Source organism: Vicia villosa, linkage group LG4 (assembly GCF_029867415.1).
Source record: "Vicia villosa cultivar HV-30 ecotype Madison, WI linkage group LG4, Vvil1.0, whole genome shotgun sequence".
Classification (NCBI taxonomy): domain Eukaryota; kingdom Viridiplantae; phylum Streptophyta; class Magnoliopsida; order Fabales; family Fabaceae; genus Vicia; species Vicia villosa.
The window spans coordinates 85,791,401-85,807,451 of record NC_081183.1 but is presented as its reverse complement, the minus strand read 5'-3'; the positions used below and the strand labels follow the sequence as shown (position 1 = coordinate 85,807,451).

At 34.0% G+C, this 16,051-nt stretch overlaps 1 protein-coding gene across 1 annotated transcript; it reads right to left on the bottom strand.

Annotated features, from left to right (window-relative positions):
- Positions 1-10,383: 10,383 nt before the first annotated feature.
- On the bottom strand, positions 10,384-14,367 carry LOC131599306 (uncharacterized). Its single transcript, XM_058871710.1, has 8 exons — positions 13,967-14,367; positions 13,751-13,803; positions 12,110-12,169; positions 11,913-11,990; positions 11,659-11,788; positions 11,257-11,309; positions 10,920-11,105; positions 10,384-10,818 (listed from the first exon to the last, which is right to left on the bottom strand). The coding sequence occupies exons 1-8, from the start codon at positions 14,301-14,303 to the stop codon at positions 10,663-10,665; spliced, it is 1,053 nt and encodes a 350-aa protein (XP_058727693.1). The 5' UTR covers positions 14,304-14,367; the 3' UTR covers positions 10,384-10,662.
- Positions 14,368-16,051: the final 1,684 nt, after the last annotated feature.

The window sequence follows — 16,051 nt, the reverse complement described above, 5'->3', positions numbered from 1 at the left end:
ATGATTAGCAGAGACTCAGCACTGCACAAAAATCAGGTACGCTTAACTGTCTCCTACGCGAACAGTCCCTAACTAGGGTTTTTGTTTTTTTCAGGAGAACAAGTTTTTGAGACCTCAAATGGATTTCATGGACCTCCATATATCTCAAAGTACCACCATACAAATTTTTAAACTTCAATTCGCTCAGACGCACAGTCAGCAGCTCAAACAGTCAACAGACGACCCGTTTGACCAAAAAAGTCAACAGACAGTCAAAAATGAAATTTTTTGCCAACATCCATGTTTTGTCAAAAGATTCATCATCTGATCATTGGTTGATCATAATTCATCAAGGAAAGATCAAAAATCAACAAAACACTAAGTTTCAAAATTAGGGTTTTCTCCTAAAAAGTCAACTGAACTTTGACTGGTCATAACTCTCTCATCCTCCATCCAAAAAATTCCAACCAAAGCTAATTTTGAAGGAAATTCAATTATCTTTCAAATGCAATTGGTCCCATGGTCATTAGATTCACCATTTGAAAAATATGAACCAAGACATTACAGGTCATTTTCAAAGTCAACAAAAAGTGGTTTTTTGTCAAAGGCCATAACATCAAGATAACTTCTCCAACTGAAAAAAAGTTTCCAAAGTGGCTTGTAGAGGACATCTTGAGGTTTCCAAAAAAGTACAAGAACTCCTTCATATGATAAAAATTGAGGGATTTATGCCTTGTTGAAGTTGGCCATTTTTTGGGAAAATGCATGAAATCAACATTGATCAAAAATGTTTTTTTTTCAAAAGAGACCAAATTTCCATGATCCAAACATGTTTCTAACAATGCTAAGGGCCTCCCATGATCAACCAAAGGCCCATAACATTTTATTTCTTTTTTTGGTTTAATTTTATTACATTTAAGATTAAATTGAAAAAGAAATGGAAGGATAATGTTATGTGGCTTGGATATTAAGCTAAGGTCATCAAGAAACATTCAACTCTGCCACAAGAAGCTAGTACAGCAGAAGAGAGTGGAAAAATCAAGCCATGGTTGCTTGAATTCAAAGCTACATATGTTATAATATTCAAGAATTCAACAAAGACATCAATGCTTCCTAGCTTAGTTTTTAAGCACTTTCTTTGCCTATAAATGAAGTATAACACTTCATCAAAAAAGAGAGACAAGATCAGAACCAAACCTATGCTTGTAACTCACTTGTAACACATTTGAAATTTTCAAAGAAACTTGAAATTCAAATTTTCTGTTTAAGTCATTTTTAATCCTAACTAAACACTCAAACATCATCTCTGAGCATCATTGAACCTGTTCCAATCAGTTTCAAGCTTTGAAACACAAAGAATCGAGCACCATAGCTCACGGTTTGTGCAAACAAAAACTCAACAAAATCTCATCATACACTCACATCTAGCACGATGTAATCATATATTTGAATTTAGTTCATTGTTCTGATCGTTTATGGATGGTTAATTGAAGTTTGAACACGTATCCATGAAAATACCATTTTAGGGTTCTTGAACTTTATTTTAGGGTTTTTCTTAAAAGGCAAAATTAGACAATATGAAGGGCATGGTTGAATTCAGTAAACCATGACGAATCAAATGGATATGTCGCGAAAAATTTCTATGCTTGTTTACCCCTATTCGCTATTTTGCAGGGATGAGTTTCATCTATTACAACGCTTTTTGGCAAAAAACGCTATTAAAAGTATTGGCTGGAGGTTGAAGACGAAGGCGTGGCGCCATCTGATTGGCCAGTTTGAAAAAGCGCGCGTTTTGTCTTATTCTCGGATCTGATGCTTCGCTGACTAGACTATTGCCATGCGCCACACGTCCTTGTCCATTAGATCATTTTAATTCTCTCATCTAACGCTCCTTGTCTTGCAGGTTCACCATAGACCCTAGGGGTTTGCCACACATGATTATTGTTTTATATATTTTCTATTTTATTTTATTTTCTTTACAAAATTAATTTAAAATAGTTTCAAAAATCAAAAAAATATAATAAAAATATTTCTAGGTTTATAAAATAATCTATTTTTTTTTTACATAAAAATATTTTATTTTTCTTAATAATTAAAATATTTTGTTTAATTAATTAGTATATATTTATATATTTGCTTTTTAATTATTCAACCAATCAAAAAATCATAAAAAAATTTGTTCTTTATATTAAATTTAGTTTATATATTTTAGACTAATTTTGAACATATTTAGAATATTTTTCTCTTTAAGTTTTAATTATTTATGTAATTATTTGCATAATTATATTTTATTTAACTTAATAGTTTTCAAAACAATTTCAAAAATTCCAAAAAAATTAGTTTTATTTTAAAATTAATTAATAAGCATTTTGAACATATTTTAAACTTAATTTTTAGGTTTAAATTTTATTTCTACCTTTTTCCTCATTTTAATTAAATTAATCATGCATTAATTCTAATTAAAATCAATTATACAAAAAATCCAAAAATATTTCTCTTATCTTATTGCAAATTTAAATTCCTAGATCAAGTGTATAGGTTGTCAAATTCATGTAAATAGCGTAGTTTACATTTCCCGCACAATCGATGTAATAGCGTAGATTTACTTTCCGCATTTTACATTCCGCATTTTAATTCCAGCACATATAAAACTGCGTGTATGTCAAGAATAAAAACTGAAGCGTTAGATCACTAACTTCAAAGATAAAATATCTGAATCAAAACACAATCACATTTGCACCTCTTAGGGTAATCCCTCTTTTACTCTTTTCAAAATCAAAATCAAATTCTACTGTTTCAAATGCAAAAAATCGAACTTTCGTTTACATCCGGTGAAAGGAGAATTTTCTAAAGGAAATAGGAAAAGACCTTATAACTTAGGGTAGACCTCCTAATTTGATTGCTCAAATCAAAACAAACAAATGTCTCATATATCATTGTTTTCAAAATAAAACTTTCAAAAAAAAAAGACAATACTTGGTATATATCCAAACAAGGATTATTACGAAGTTAACGTTCTTTTTTTTCAAAACATCTTTCGAAAGATAAAACACTTTGTATACATCCGCACAAGGATCATTACAAAGTCAATTTACAAAGGTATTTGAAACCAGATACAAGCATTTCAAGGCAAGAGAAAAAAAATGATTCAAAACAAGTGAGCTAAGCAAACTAAGAGCCCATGGATAACCATGGATACAAAGGGTGCTAACACCTTCCCTTTGTATAACCTACCCCCTTACCCAGAATCTCTTAAAGGTCTTTTTCTGTTTCTTTTATAAACCTTTCCTTAATTGGATAAAATAAAAGTCGGTGGCGACTCTTTGATTTTCAAAAACACAAAAGCAAAGAGAAGAGTGTCAGTTCGTATATCTCTCCACGAGAGGTACGGTAAAAAACCTAGGGCGACAGTCAGCAAGAAGGCATTGACTATACAAAAACCTTTGCATCAGTGGCCAGGTTAGAATCTATTCGCTTGTTAATTTCATTTACCACTCAGAACAACATCACTCTATATCATATGGATGTTAAGAGTGCCTTCTTAAATGGTTATATAGATGAGGAAGTATATGTCCACCAACCTCCTGGTTCTTAAAACTCTAAGTCTCTAGAACATGTTTTTAAACTAAAGAAGTCATTATACGGACCGAAGCAAGCTCCCAGAGCTTGGTATGAAAGATTAAGTTCTTTCCTTCTAGATAATGGTTTCACTAGAGGACAAGTGGATACAACACTCTTCTGTAAAACTTTTAAAAAGGATATTTTAATTTGTCAAATATATGTTGATGATATAATCTTTGGAACATCTAATGCTACACTTGGAAAGGAGTTTGCTAAGTCTATGCAGGCTGAGTTTGAAATGAGCATGATGGGAGAACTCAAGTATTTCCTTGGGATCCAGATCAATCAAACTTCTGAAGGAACTTATGTTCATCAGACCAAGTATGTGAAAGAACTTCTGAAGAAGTTTAATCTTTCAGAAAGCAAATAAGCAAAGACTCCTATGCATCCAACGTGCATATTAGGTAAGGATGAGGTAAGTAAGAAGGTAGATCAGAAGCTCTACAGAGGTATGATTGGATCTCTTCTATATCTTACTGCTTCTAGACCTGATATTTTTTTCAGTGTTTGTCTGTGTGCAAGATTCCAATCAGATCCTAGAGAATCTCACTTAACAGCTGTTAAGAGAATTCCGAGGTATTTGAAAGGTACTACTAATGTTGGTTTAGTCTACAGAAGATCTGAAGAATACAACTTAGTAGGATATTGTGATGCTGATTACGCTGGAGATAGAGTTGAAAGGAAAAGTACTTCTGGAAGCTGTCAGTTTCTTGGAAGTCATCTGATCTCCTGGTACAGCAAGAAGCAAGCTACAATTGCCCTCTCTACAACAGAAGCAGAATATGTTGCTGCTGCTGGATGTAGTACACAGATGCTCTGGATGAAGAGTCATCTAGAAGATTATCATATATATGAGAAATTTCTTTTAAAGCAAAACAACTGTCACCAGCTATTCCAGAAGATGAACACGTGTTCACTCTAAAGGGACAAGCATGCGTGCAGTTGATGAGACGCCGCCCTAGGTAACTGTGCAAATCATTTCAAATATCACGTTTTACCCTAACGTCACTCAACATTAAATGCATTTGATTCTTTGCATTCTGTATCTGTTCATTCTCAGAATTTAATTGCATTTTGTTTCAAATCCGTGTCTATTTAAACATCTCACATACTCTCATTTTCTCTTTTCACATTCATTCTCTCTATGTTTATGCGTTTCTGCAACCTTTTCTCTCTTTTCTCAAACCCTAAAAAAGAAACCCAAAAATCTCATAAGAGCTTCCATGGCTTCCCCTTCTACTCAGAACGCTAGTTCGTCTTCTCAGCAACAACATCAGAATGAACAAGAACAAGAGCAACAACTTGTTCCACCAATAACCTGTTCGATTCCATTGGATCAACTGGAAGTCATCTGTGAGTTAATGGTAGATGTTGATAATCTAGAAAATCATGAGATTCATCTTGCAGAAAATTTGAGGTTTCAAGGATGGGCGCCAATGTTCTATGATTTCTGTGGACCAGTCTATCCAAACCTTGTGAAGGAATTTTGGATTCATGCAACTGTGATGCCTAAGGCTATTATCTCTCTTGTTTATGGTGAATTCTTCCCTTTCACTGAAACCACTTTGAGAAAGTTGTTTGGGTTGATGAATGCTGAAGGTGCTACTGAAGCAACTCCAAGAACCGATTGGGATGCAGTCTACTCAGAAATCTTTGAGAATGGGAAGAAATCAAAGGAGGTTAAAGATCTGAAAACCATATACAAGATATGGACTAAGATTATTCTGGGTTGCTTCTACCACAGTAAGTCAACTAGTTCATCAAACTTCGTCAACAGAGACCAACAATACATCATGTATTGCCTTGGTACTCAGGAAAAGGTAGATGTTCCTTACATCATATTCAATCATTTGTGGAATGCTGTAAATGACTCTAGAGATGAGAACAGGCTGAAGCATCCAAACAAAAAGAGGAATATTATTCCTTTTGGGAGGATCATCACAAACCTTCTGGTTCAAGCTAAGATTGTTGAACAACTGGAGTCTGCTGGTATAATCAATAACCCTTACACCATTATTGGGAGTACTCTGAATGCTAATAATCTGAAGAAGATGGGGATTATCCAGACTATTGATTCCACTCCTCAAACAAATCCAGATGTTAAAACCAGAAGAGGTCCTATTTTGGCTGACTTCGAGGTGTTCTTCAGAAATGAACGACCAGAAGTTATGGTTCATTACCTTGCTATGCACAGGGAAGCTGGTTCTGAATGTGATCCTATTTGGATTAGAAAGCAGAAGCTTCTGACTACTAAGGATGGAGTTCCAGAAGTTTTACAAGAGAGGAGAACAAAGAGAAGGTTAAACCTTCCATCTATTAGTGAAGAGAAGAGAAATGAAAAGAAAGCTGATGAACAGAAGGAGAATCAGAAGAAAGAAGGTGAAGTTGAAAAGAAAAGGCATAAAAAGGATGATAAGAAGGAAGAATAAAAGAAGAAGAAAAAGAAAGATAAGAAGAAAGACAAGAAAAAGAAGGAAGAAAAGAAAATTGTTGAAAAAGTAAAGAATACGGAAGAAGAAGCGAAGAAAGAAGAAGAAGAGAAGAAGGAAGAAGAAAGGAAGAAGGAAGTGTTACCTGGTTCTGTACCTGTTTTATCTTCAAAATCTGTACCAACAGAAGTTCCAAAAAGTTCTCAACCAGAAACCCAACCAGAAAAAGCCCCAGCTAAATCACCTCCAACCACCAAAGTTCTCACCCCTCCTCCTAAAGGCACTGTGCCTATCCCTGTTTCTGAACCAATCCTTGAAATCTTACCCCTTAACACCCTTTTTCCTCCTCACACCACTATCTCAATTTCTCAACCTCCTCCTCATTCCAACCCCACTATTGTAGACAATCCTGAGGTCTGCAATACTGCCGCTTCTGAATCTTTTGATTCTGACTCTTTCAACAACCTCTTGCGTGATTGCAATTATAAACCTAAACCTAGACCTAAACCTTATATCTTCTGATATTTTATCAATGAAATTTTATCTTCTTCACTTTGTGTGTCTTTTTCATCTGAATCTTTTTATGCTTTTTGATGTTATGACAAAAAGGGGGAGAAACATGATAATTGAAATTGATTTATTATATCAGTTGCTAGGATTAAGTCTCAACATTCCTAACATTATTTGCAAGTTCTATGTTTTTGATAGTTTTTGTAGGATTGAAGATATTCTGAAAAACCTAAACATGAGAAGCAAATACATGGGGAAAAGCAATTCTAAGAAGAAACATGTTCTTAGAGATTTGAAGCAAGCTTAGTGCTGTGAAGCTTCAAGATCAGAAGCAAGAAGAATGTTCCGACACATTCATGCTCTGATACATTTTTTTAAGAATGCTCTGATACATTTCAGAATGTAAGAATGCTCTGATACTATCAAGCATGCTATGATTCAATTGATTACAAAGGAGAAATTCAAAGCTCTGAAGCTGTCCTATGGAAGCAAGAAGCAGAAGCTCTGAATGTTCTGAAGTTCTATGCAAAGTGAAAGTTTCGACTGAAATGGAAAAATACTCAGGGAAGTCTTTTATTTATAAAATTCTTCTAGTATTAATTTCAAAGGGAGATTGTTAATCTCATGGGGAGACATATTCACACACTCTGATTATATGCTTATGCTATAACTGTGTAATTGTCTTTGGTCATCTGATATTCTGGTTACAAATTCATATCAATTATATATGTTTTTGTCATCATCAAAAAGGGGGAGATTGTTAGAACAAGATTTGTTCTGATCAATATTCTATATATTGATGATAACATTATATATGAATTTTGTATAAGACAATGTGGTACTCTAATCCTTTTCATTTTCCATTTCAGGAAATACATAAAGAGTATGCACAAATCAGCGCTCAGAAGCACTGACTCAGAAGGTTCTGGATGGCTACATCAGAACATGCTCTGGCAAGACATCAGAAGATGGTCAAGCAGAATTAGAACATGAACTATGAAGCATCAGAAGAACATGAAGTCAGAAGCAGAAGCACTGAAGTTCTGAACGGTATCACGCTCAAGCTCTTCAAAGTCAGAAGACAAGAAGATGCTCTGCACCAAGCTGTTGACTCTGAAATTCAAATGTTATTATCTACAAATATGAGTTCAGAAGCAAGTACAAGATGACAGGCTATTAAGTCTAATCTCTAACTGACAAAAGGAACGTTAGAAGCTACAAAAGGCAAAGTCAGTAAAAGCAGCAAAAGCATGGCTCGAGGTAGTTGACAAAAGTGTGAAACATTAAATGCAAAGTTGTACTATTCACGCAAAGCATTAAATGCAACCCAACGGTCATCTTCTCTCAAACGCCTATATATAGAAGTTCTGATCAGAAGCAGCAAAGAGAACACTTGTGCAAAATACTGAAACGCTGTCAAAATCAAAGCTCACAAACTTCATCTTCAACCTCACAAACTCTTGTAATATTTAGTGAGTGTTAAGCTTAGAACTTAAGAGAAATATCACTGTTGTGATTATAGCTTTATAAGAAGCAATCTTACTCTTGTAAACATTATTTTACATTGTTTGTAAAAGGTTCCTAGAGTGATCAAGTTGTGATCAGTAGACTCTAGAAGACTTAGAAGTTTTCTAAGTGGTGATTTCCTAGAGTGATCAAGTTGTGATCTGTATACTCTAGAAGACTTAGAAGTTTTCTATGTGGATAACCATTGTAATCAGTTGGATTAGTGGATTAAATCCTCAGTTGAGGTAAATCACTCTAAGGGGGTGGACTGGAGTAGTTTCGTTAACAACGAACTAGGATAAAAATAATTGTGTTCATTGTTTTTATCTTACAAGTTTTTTAAGTCACACTTATTCAAACCCCCCCTTTCCAAGTGTTTTTCTATCCTTCACCGATAACTAATAGCCTCACTAACTTTTATTATTTACTAATAATTCCCAACAAAATAACATAAAACCAAATAAACACATAATTATCACATAATCCACATAATTGTCAATTGATTCACACAACACGCAATAACATAAATAATTAAAGTAAAAACGGGCGTTACAGTGTTTACGTTTTTAACATCTTCCATTCTAATCGACACCACTATTTTCTTCAAGTAACCACTCATAGGATCCTCTTAATTTCACCAAGATCTTTCATTTCAAATTCACCATTCAAAGCCTCCTTTAGCTCATTGATCTCTACTCCGCTAGAGTTTTCCATCAAGATATCATCCACATATAAAAACATGTAGTGAATCACTTTCTCATTCCTTTCCAATATGTATACACAATTGTCATAACTACTTTTCACAAAAAAAAAAAATTAAAAAGAAATTCATCAAACGAATGATACTATTGCCTTGAGCTTTGTTTTAACTCATACAAAGATACTTCAATAGACATACCTTAGACTTATCTTCTACAAAACCTTCAAGTTTCTCATGTAGATTATTCAATTATTCAATTATTTAAACCGTCAAGTTTCAGACATTATTTGTGAGCTAAGTACTTGGTCTTATGCAATTATTCAAGTTTGAAGCCATCAATGATCATGTAAAATTGTGCCAATTGTTCCACAATATATTTGTTCTCCATCATTCAAAATGAGTAAAGTTGTTGTTTCAGATATTATTTGTGAGCTAGGGACTTGGTCTTATGCAATTATTCAAGCTTGACCCGCATCTCAATCGCGTCGTTCTCCCTAGCGATTTCTCTTAGGACTTTATCTATGAGGTACAATATAGTGGAACTTCTAGCCTTACTCTCCATCTCGGTCTTCTTTGCTTGTCTTAGGCTTATAGGCATCATTGCATCGACTTTTAATACTTCTACATACTTTTGTTGAATTAAGATTGATTGCTTCTTCTTTTTGCACAATCCAAAATTTGTCTCTAGAAAAGTTCTCGATGATAGAATTTATGGTGCTCCTTTATAAACTTAACTTCTTTGTCTTATATTCGCCTGTTGTGAAATTGAGTAATGTATTAAACACACCAAGACATTTGGTGTTTGGTGTGTGGGAAAAAGAAAAGTGTCAACCAAAATAAATGGCCTCAAGTAAAAATTAAATTTGTCAAATAGTGTAAACAAATCACTAGTAGAAGAAGAAGAAATAAAGAAAAGTAAACACAAAATTTGTTTACTCAGTTGGATCAAAATGACATACTCTTAGGGAGAGAATAACACTCTGATTCACTATAACTTAGGAGTTATTACAAGATATTACAAGATGAGTTATAAAAGAACTAGTCTTTCAAATAACATCTTCTATTTTCTAGTTAAATATTTCTCAATCTCTCATCCATTCAGTATATAAATCACATAAACTTAATACTCAATACTCAATGTGTTTAAAAGTATTTTCCATTCAAATTAAATATCTTCTATTCTTAGAACAATGTGTGTTGAAAATCTCACTAAACCTTCTTGTGAAACTTTTCCAACATGTTTTAAAGTCAAACTCCACACAAGACGTAGAATCAAGCTCATAATTAAAATTTTCAATACTAACGTGACATATTAAACATTATTGTCTACTTATCAAAAAACAAACTTGAGACAATTCTAAAGCTAAATTGACCGACCTCAAAGGATTAATATGATTGATGATTTTCAATTTAAGATATCATTTGAAATTTTCCGAATTGCTTATTGAAGTTCATCCATACTCTAAGTTGAAATAACAAAAATGTTAAAATACGTCCATCCATCAGATTGATGTGCTTAGTGGATAAGTAAGAAGAAGTTGAACAAGTGAGTACCTCGCCAACCATTTTTTGCGGTATGCTAAATTAAATAAAATCCAAAAATGTACAAAGCGCCGTTTCTTGACTTTTTTGGAGACATTGAAATTGAAAGCCATATTCTCAATCTTTTTGTTAACAATTGGTGCAACAATTTCACATATAATGCTCTTTTTTGTACCTGAGGTGTTATCTTTAAAGACATGCAAAATTTCGTCATGATTAAACTGCAGCTAACTGAGGTCTCTAAAATCTTGCGACGATTCCCTGTGTTATGGATGTCACAATATACATCCACGTTTATCTTCAAGAAAATGACAAACGGAAATTAATTTGAAATATTCTCAAAACATTTTCACTTTAACTATGAAGTGGTAAAGATCAAACTATAGAAACCATTCCACAAGGTTTCCAATCCATCACTCCTGTGCTCAAAGGAGATGGGACATTAGCAGACCAAGATTTCAGGTCAGGCAAGGGTCCTGTAAGTGCCATAAAATTCTCACCGGTTTCATTCGGCATTCTCTTCCAACTTACCTGAGAAATGCAAACACAAATTGAGCTTCCTCAAATATGACATTTATAAAGTCACATAATATAAGATGTGAAATGATGAAGAACTAGCAAAAGAAGCTTACTTGTCCAGGAAATGCTTTGGATAATGCTTTCATTGGTGCATTTAATAACCATGCTTCATCATTTGATAAATTTTTTGGATCATTACTTCCAAATGCGACACGTGAATCCACGTCAATGCCGCCACAGTTCACCATAAAACGACCATTGGTCATCAATCTATCCCGTAATTCCAACCACGTACTAACCTATATCAGACAAACAAACAACTATAAAACACAATGCAAACCAACCATGGTTTGAGATGGTAATAGTTTGTTTTCAACACTTTCATTCCTTTGATATCTCGAGAAAAAGAGTAAGTTATAATTTGTAAGGTTGAAAACTACTACGACATACCTCTTGCAGTTGAGGCAAGACTTTTCCATCAGAGAACAAGTCAACTACAATTCCTGAAAATTGAGAAACATATATAAGCTGTTTTCATAAACTATCTTTGGAGAATTTATGGAAATAAGCTGAAAACAGTTTATGAACATATGTCTGAAGTTGATTTCATAAATCATAAGTTCGATAAGTCGATCCAAACAGGTTCATGGGGGAAAATCATAATAGAAGGACTAATTCTGCAATTGGATAGCTTTGTGCGAAAGAAGAGATTCACAAACATTAAAAAGAAATATATTCTCCATTTTCTATTCATTTTTAATGAAACAGTTCTTTTCTTTTGACCTATTCTTGCAGTTTTTGATTCCTTTTTCTTCGGTTCACGATATTCAATATGCAATGAGAATGACTTACCTGCATATCTTTTGTGCAAATCCTCAGAGGGAACGAAGACATCGCCGATATGAACATTTAGAATGCCACCATCTTCTGTTGGCTTCTCCAGATCAGATAAACCAAAGTAATCTCTTGCTTTATCGATCAACTAAATATTTGGTTATCCAAGAAAAGAAAATTTGGGTGAGAACATCCGCGTTATGGATCTAATCAAAGTGTATATGTCATAGTAAGATAACAAAACTTTATCTCAGAAAAGAAGAATATGTTACAATGTCATCAATCTCCCATCCTTCAAGTTGCAGTGAAGGCCATAATTCAAGCATCAGATGAGCAGCAGTTCCACCACCCTGATGTTTTAAAAAGCGGTATGATATTGTTACTTACAACATCATTGATATTTCTAAGGAATATCATTACTAATAAATTCACCAAGAAAATAAACACTATCTTAAGATTAAGAAATTACCAAACCTAAGATAGCAATAGGGCCTTTTGGAACAATGGCTGGCAAGCTGGCAAATTCGTCCTGTTTAATGCAATAAGTTCAAAAAACCTTGAGATGAATAATTCATCTATCATGTAATTATTTGTGCAAAAGTACAGTACAGGTACATAACTTGCAAGTATCAACATTTAGAAACTTAAAAGTATAATGAAGATCATTATACAATGTGAAGATACTTTAGGCATAATGGCACAAACCCTAGACAAAAGTTCCTTATTAGCATTATATATGATTATTGCATCTATACCTTAATTTTACCAAATATATCAGTTATATATTACTATTAGAAATATAGTAGCCGCTGTACTAGTATCATTGTATTCACTGTGTGATGGGCCTTAGGCCATCATTCTAAGCCTACCAAAGTGTCCGTGTCTAGCTACTTAGTTGGAGACCGATTCTGTCGAGGCAGCTGTAACAGCTTCCAAAAGTTCAAAGTGTTTTGGTACTAGGTAATAGTTATAAATACCTGTTCCATAATCACTCTCTCTGTACCAATTCATTCAGATCAATACGTGGACTGGGATAACTTCATTAGGCCTGGAGAGCAGTTGTTCAGAGTCAGAGCAGTCCGAAGAAGTCGAGAAAGGGCCATTGGGAGAGCTGGGAGGGCGCGACCTCGGGTTGCCTGACTGTGGCTTGGGTCTCCCGACCCGGACCCATGCCTATCATCTAACAATATTGCCAATACATGGCAGACGAGGTTTTTCCAGGAGAAAGTCGGTTTTAGTCCTCCTGGTAAAAAAGGAAACCGTCCCTCCAATTTAGGAAGACGAACTGGTCCTTCCCCTACTCCCACGTACTCGTTGGGAAGATTAGGGAAAACCATTTCCTCCTGCTTACCCGGCCCAAAAGGCCATCTATAAATACCCCAACCTCTAAGGTTGGAGGGATCATTTACTAATCTCACATAATCAGAGCATTATCACCCTCTTGCGATTACACACGCGAGCAGAATCATCATCCTCGTTGTATTCAACAAGTACAGTACGATTCAGATTCTCTCATTTTCACTTCCTCTGCTTGCATTTTCTCATCTATGAATTCTAAATTTATATTACATGTCTTACTTTACAAGCATGGAAAATTTACCATTGTGTGGTTTAGTGGTGATCAAATCAGATGATGCTGATTCAGAATGATAGATTTTTTAATTTAATAAAAAAAACACATTGAAATAACAAAATCTCTGAAATAAATCTTTTGCAGTTAAGGCATGATAAATTATCTACAATAACTTGTTTAATACAATTGATAACTGTTAGAAAATTTCGTCCTCAACGCGGGCCAACCCAAGCCTCCTAATTGTGGCATTAGGTTGCCCTCATTACATCCTAGTTTCACATTGTCTAGAGATAGGACCTAAATAGCGCTTATAAGCAGTTCTAACATTACAAGCCGATTTTGTAAGATTGAATTAGACTGAATCCAAATTCTAAGACAATTTGACGATGTAACCAATGAGGCCATTATCAGCATTATTGTTAATAGGCATATTCAGCTACACCAACAAATTTTCTCAAACCATAAACTCCTATATACTCGACCAAAACAATTTACACATATAGATAAAACCAAAACAAAACTGTAAAAGTAACATACCCAGTATGAATTCGTCCATTTTCGCTCCTTGTAAAGAATGCTATGAACATTATCTGCAACAACAACAACAAAAAATGGAAGACCCCATTTGAATACTTTTCACTTCAACTTCAACTACGTAATGAAGTTTCAAACTTTACTGAGCAACCAAGACTCAGAGACAGAAAAAGCACAAAAATATAAACAGAAAGAAATGGAGAGAGTGTGTGTGTGTACGAGATGAATCAAGGAGAAGCATTCTAGAACTAGGAGTTTCCACAATCATGATATCATTGTAATCAGTTTTCACAGATGTTAGAATTTGAAAGCTTTCTTCTTCTTCAACACTATCATCATGTAGTTGTTGGTTCTGGTGTTGTTGGGCATGGATTGAAGTTGGAGAGAATGGATGATGATAATGGATAGAAAGTGAAGTTGAGGGTGTTGGGTTGTGAATGGTGAGAGATTGAGATGGGAATGGAAATGAATGTTGAGAATGAGAAGTAACAATGTGAAGAAAAGGAATGGAATTGAAGATGCTATTGGTGGTTAACGACAATGCGCAGCCTCTCATAGTTGATTGTTCACAGCTGAAAAAAAGGGATAATTAGATAGATGAAATGAAACACTACAAGAATTGTCGCTATTACTCCAAAATATTTGTAAATGATTAAAACATCTACTATAGGAAAAAGTGATTTGTGAGAGATTTCTATCTTGAAAAAAGAAAAAGAAAATTAAAACATCTACCATAAGAAAAGTAGATTTTGTTAATAAATTCACCTCACATTAAACAACTTTTGCATTGATCTTTTAGTTTAAATATATGTTGATGATATTATTTTCGATTTCTGATAATAAATCTTTTTGTCAAGAGTTTGCAAGTTTGATATAGGACGAATTTGAAATGTCTTTTATGAGAGAGCTCACATACTTCTTAGGATTACAAATCAAGCAAGCTGGGGAAGGAACTTTCATAAGTCAAATGGAATACTGCTTAGAGCTACTTAAGAAGTTATATATGAAAGACTCGAGAAATATCTCAACGTCCATGGCTTCAAATGTGCTAATTGACTAAGACGAGCATGAAGTGGAATTCGACTTAATCAGGCATAGAGGTATTATCGGATCCTTACTCTATTTGATGACGACTAGGTCAGATCTCATTCCTTAGGTGATGCCTGATATCTGACACACTTGTACACGCTAAACATATTGAGATCCAACACTACTTTCTTGGAGATCGTATTGAAAAAGGGGATGTTGTTTTTGAATACGTTGACACTAAAAATCAACTTGCTGATATTTTTACAAAATCATTGTCATCGAACGTTTTCACATGATCTGTACGGAATTAGGAATCTTAGATTCCTCGTGCTTTAAATAGATTGAGAGTTTAGTTTGATTTCATTTGCTATGTATATTTTGTTTTCACCAACACTATTTTGTAGCAAAATATAGTTTCACCGACTACATTGGTGTGTTTCTATAACTCTTGTATCTGGTTTATATCATTGTGTGTATGTTTGTTCTAGATATGTTCATTGGTTTTCTTATTACCTTCTTAATTTCATTCATTCATCTCTAACATTTTTCTAGTTGTTCTTTTTTGCATTTAAGGTCTTTTCAAAAGTGTGTTGCTAATTAGGAGCATTTGAGCATTCTATAATTGTGTGTACATTATTTAATCTTCGTTACATGATAGTTTTGATCACTTAATTGTATGTTATTTAGTGTCGCTGCATGTTCATGTTGTATTTTTACAACTACAAAACGCGCATACAACAACGCCATGCTCACCACGGTTCAGTCCTACACTGTGGTGACATCTCTAAAATAAGGCGCTACAATTTTTTTTTTGTCTTTTGATTAAAAATTATTAGTATATAACAACGGTTAAATAGCCAACTATGGTGATACAAGCAAGGTTTCATGGGTTCGAACCTCAGCACCCTCAAATATGTTATTTCTTTAACGTTACGACATGCCTTTTCTTTTTTTAAATAAAAAACTTATAGGATTATGACTACGGTTGGTACGATCCACCGTTGTGAAGCTTTTTGTTTTTTATTTAAAATTTTTATTAGTAAATTAAACTCTGGTGCTTCTTTATGAAATTTCATATGCAACTAATATAGCATAACAGTTTTTGGTATTGACCGTGGTGGTATCTTTATAATATTTTAGACTTTCTAGGTAGTTTGTCTCTTCACTATCTATTTTTCCACTGAAAAAAGAAACTAGACGACACAACCCTAACGTTCGATACTGTGAAACAATACACGATTTCAAACCTAACACCATCGTTCATCCTAACTTGTA

What these genes read in the sequence shown, in the direction of transcription:
- LOC131599306 (XM_058871710.1), bottom strand. Translation starts at nt 14,303, where the DNA reads ATGAGAGGCTGCGCATTGTCGTTAACCACCAATAGCATCTTCAATTCC. An exon ending in CTATTGCTATCTTAGGTTTG is followed by an intron (nt 11,991 to 12,109) that starts GTAATTTCTTAA and finishes TTAAAACATCAG; the next exon opens with GGTGGTGGAACTGCTGCTCA. An exon ending in TCTTGCCTCAACTGCAAGAG is followed by an intron (nt 11,106 to 11,256) that starts GTATGTCGTAGT and finishes TGTCTGATATAG; the next exon opens with GTTAGTACGTGGTTGGAATT.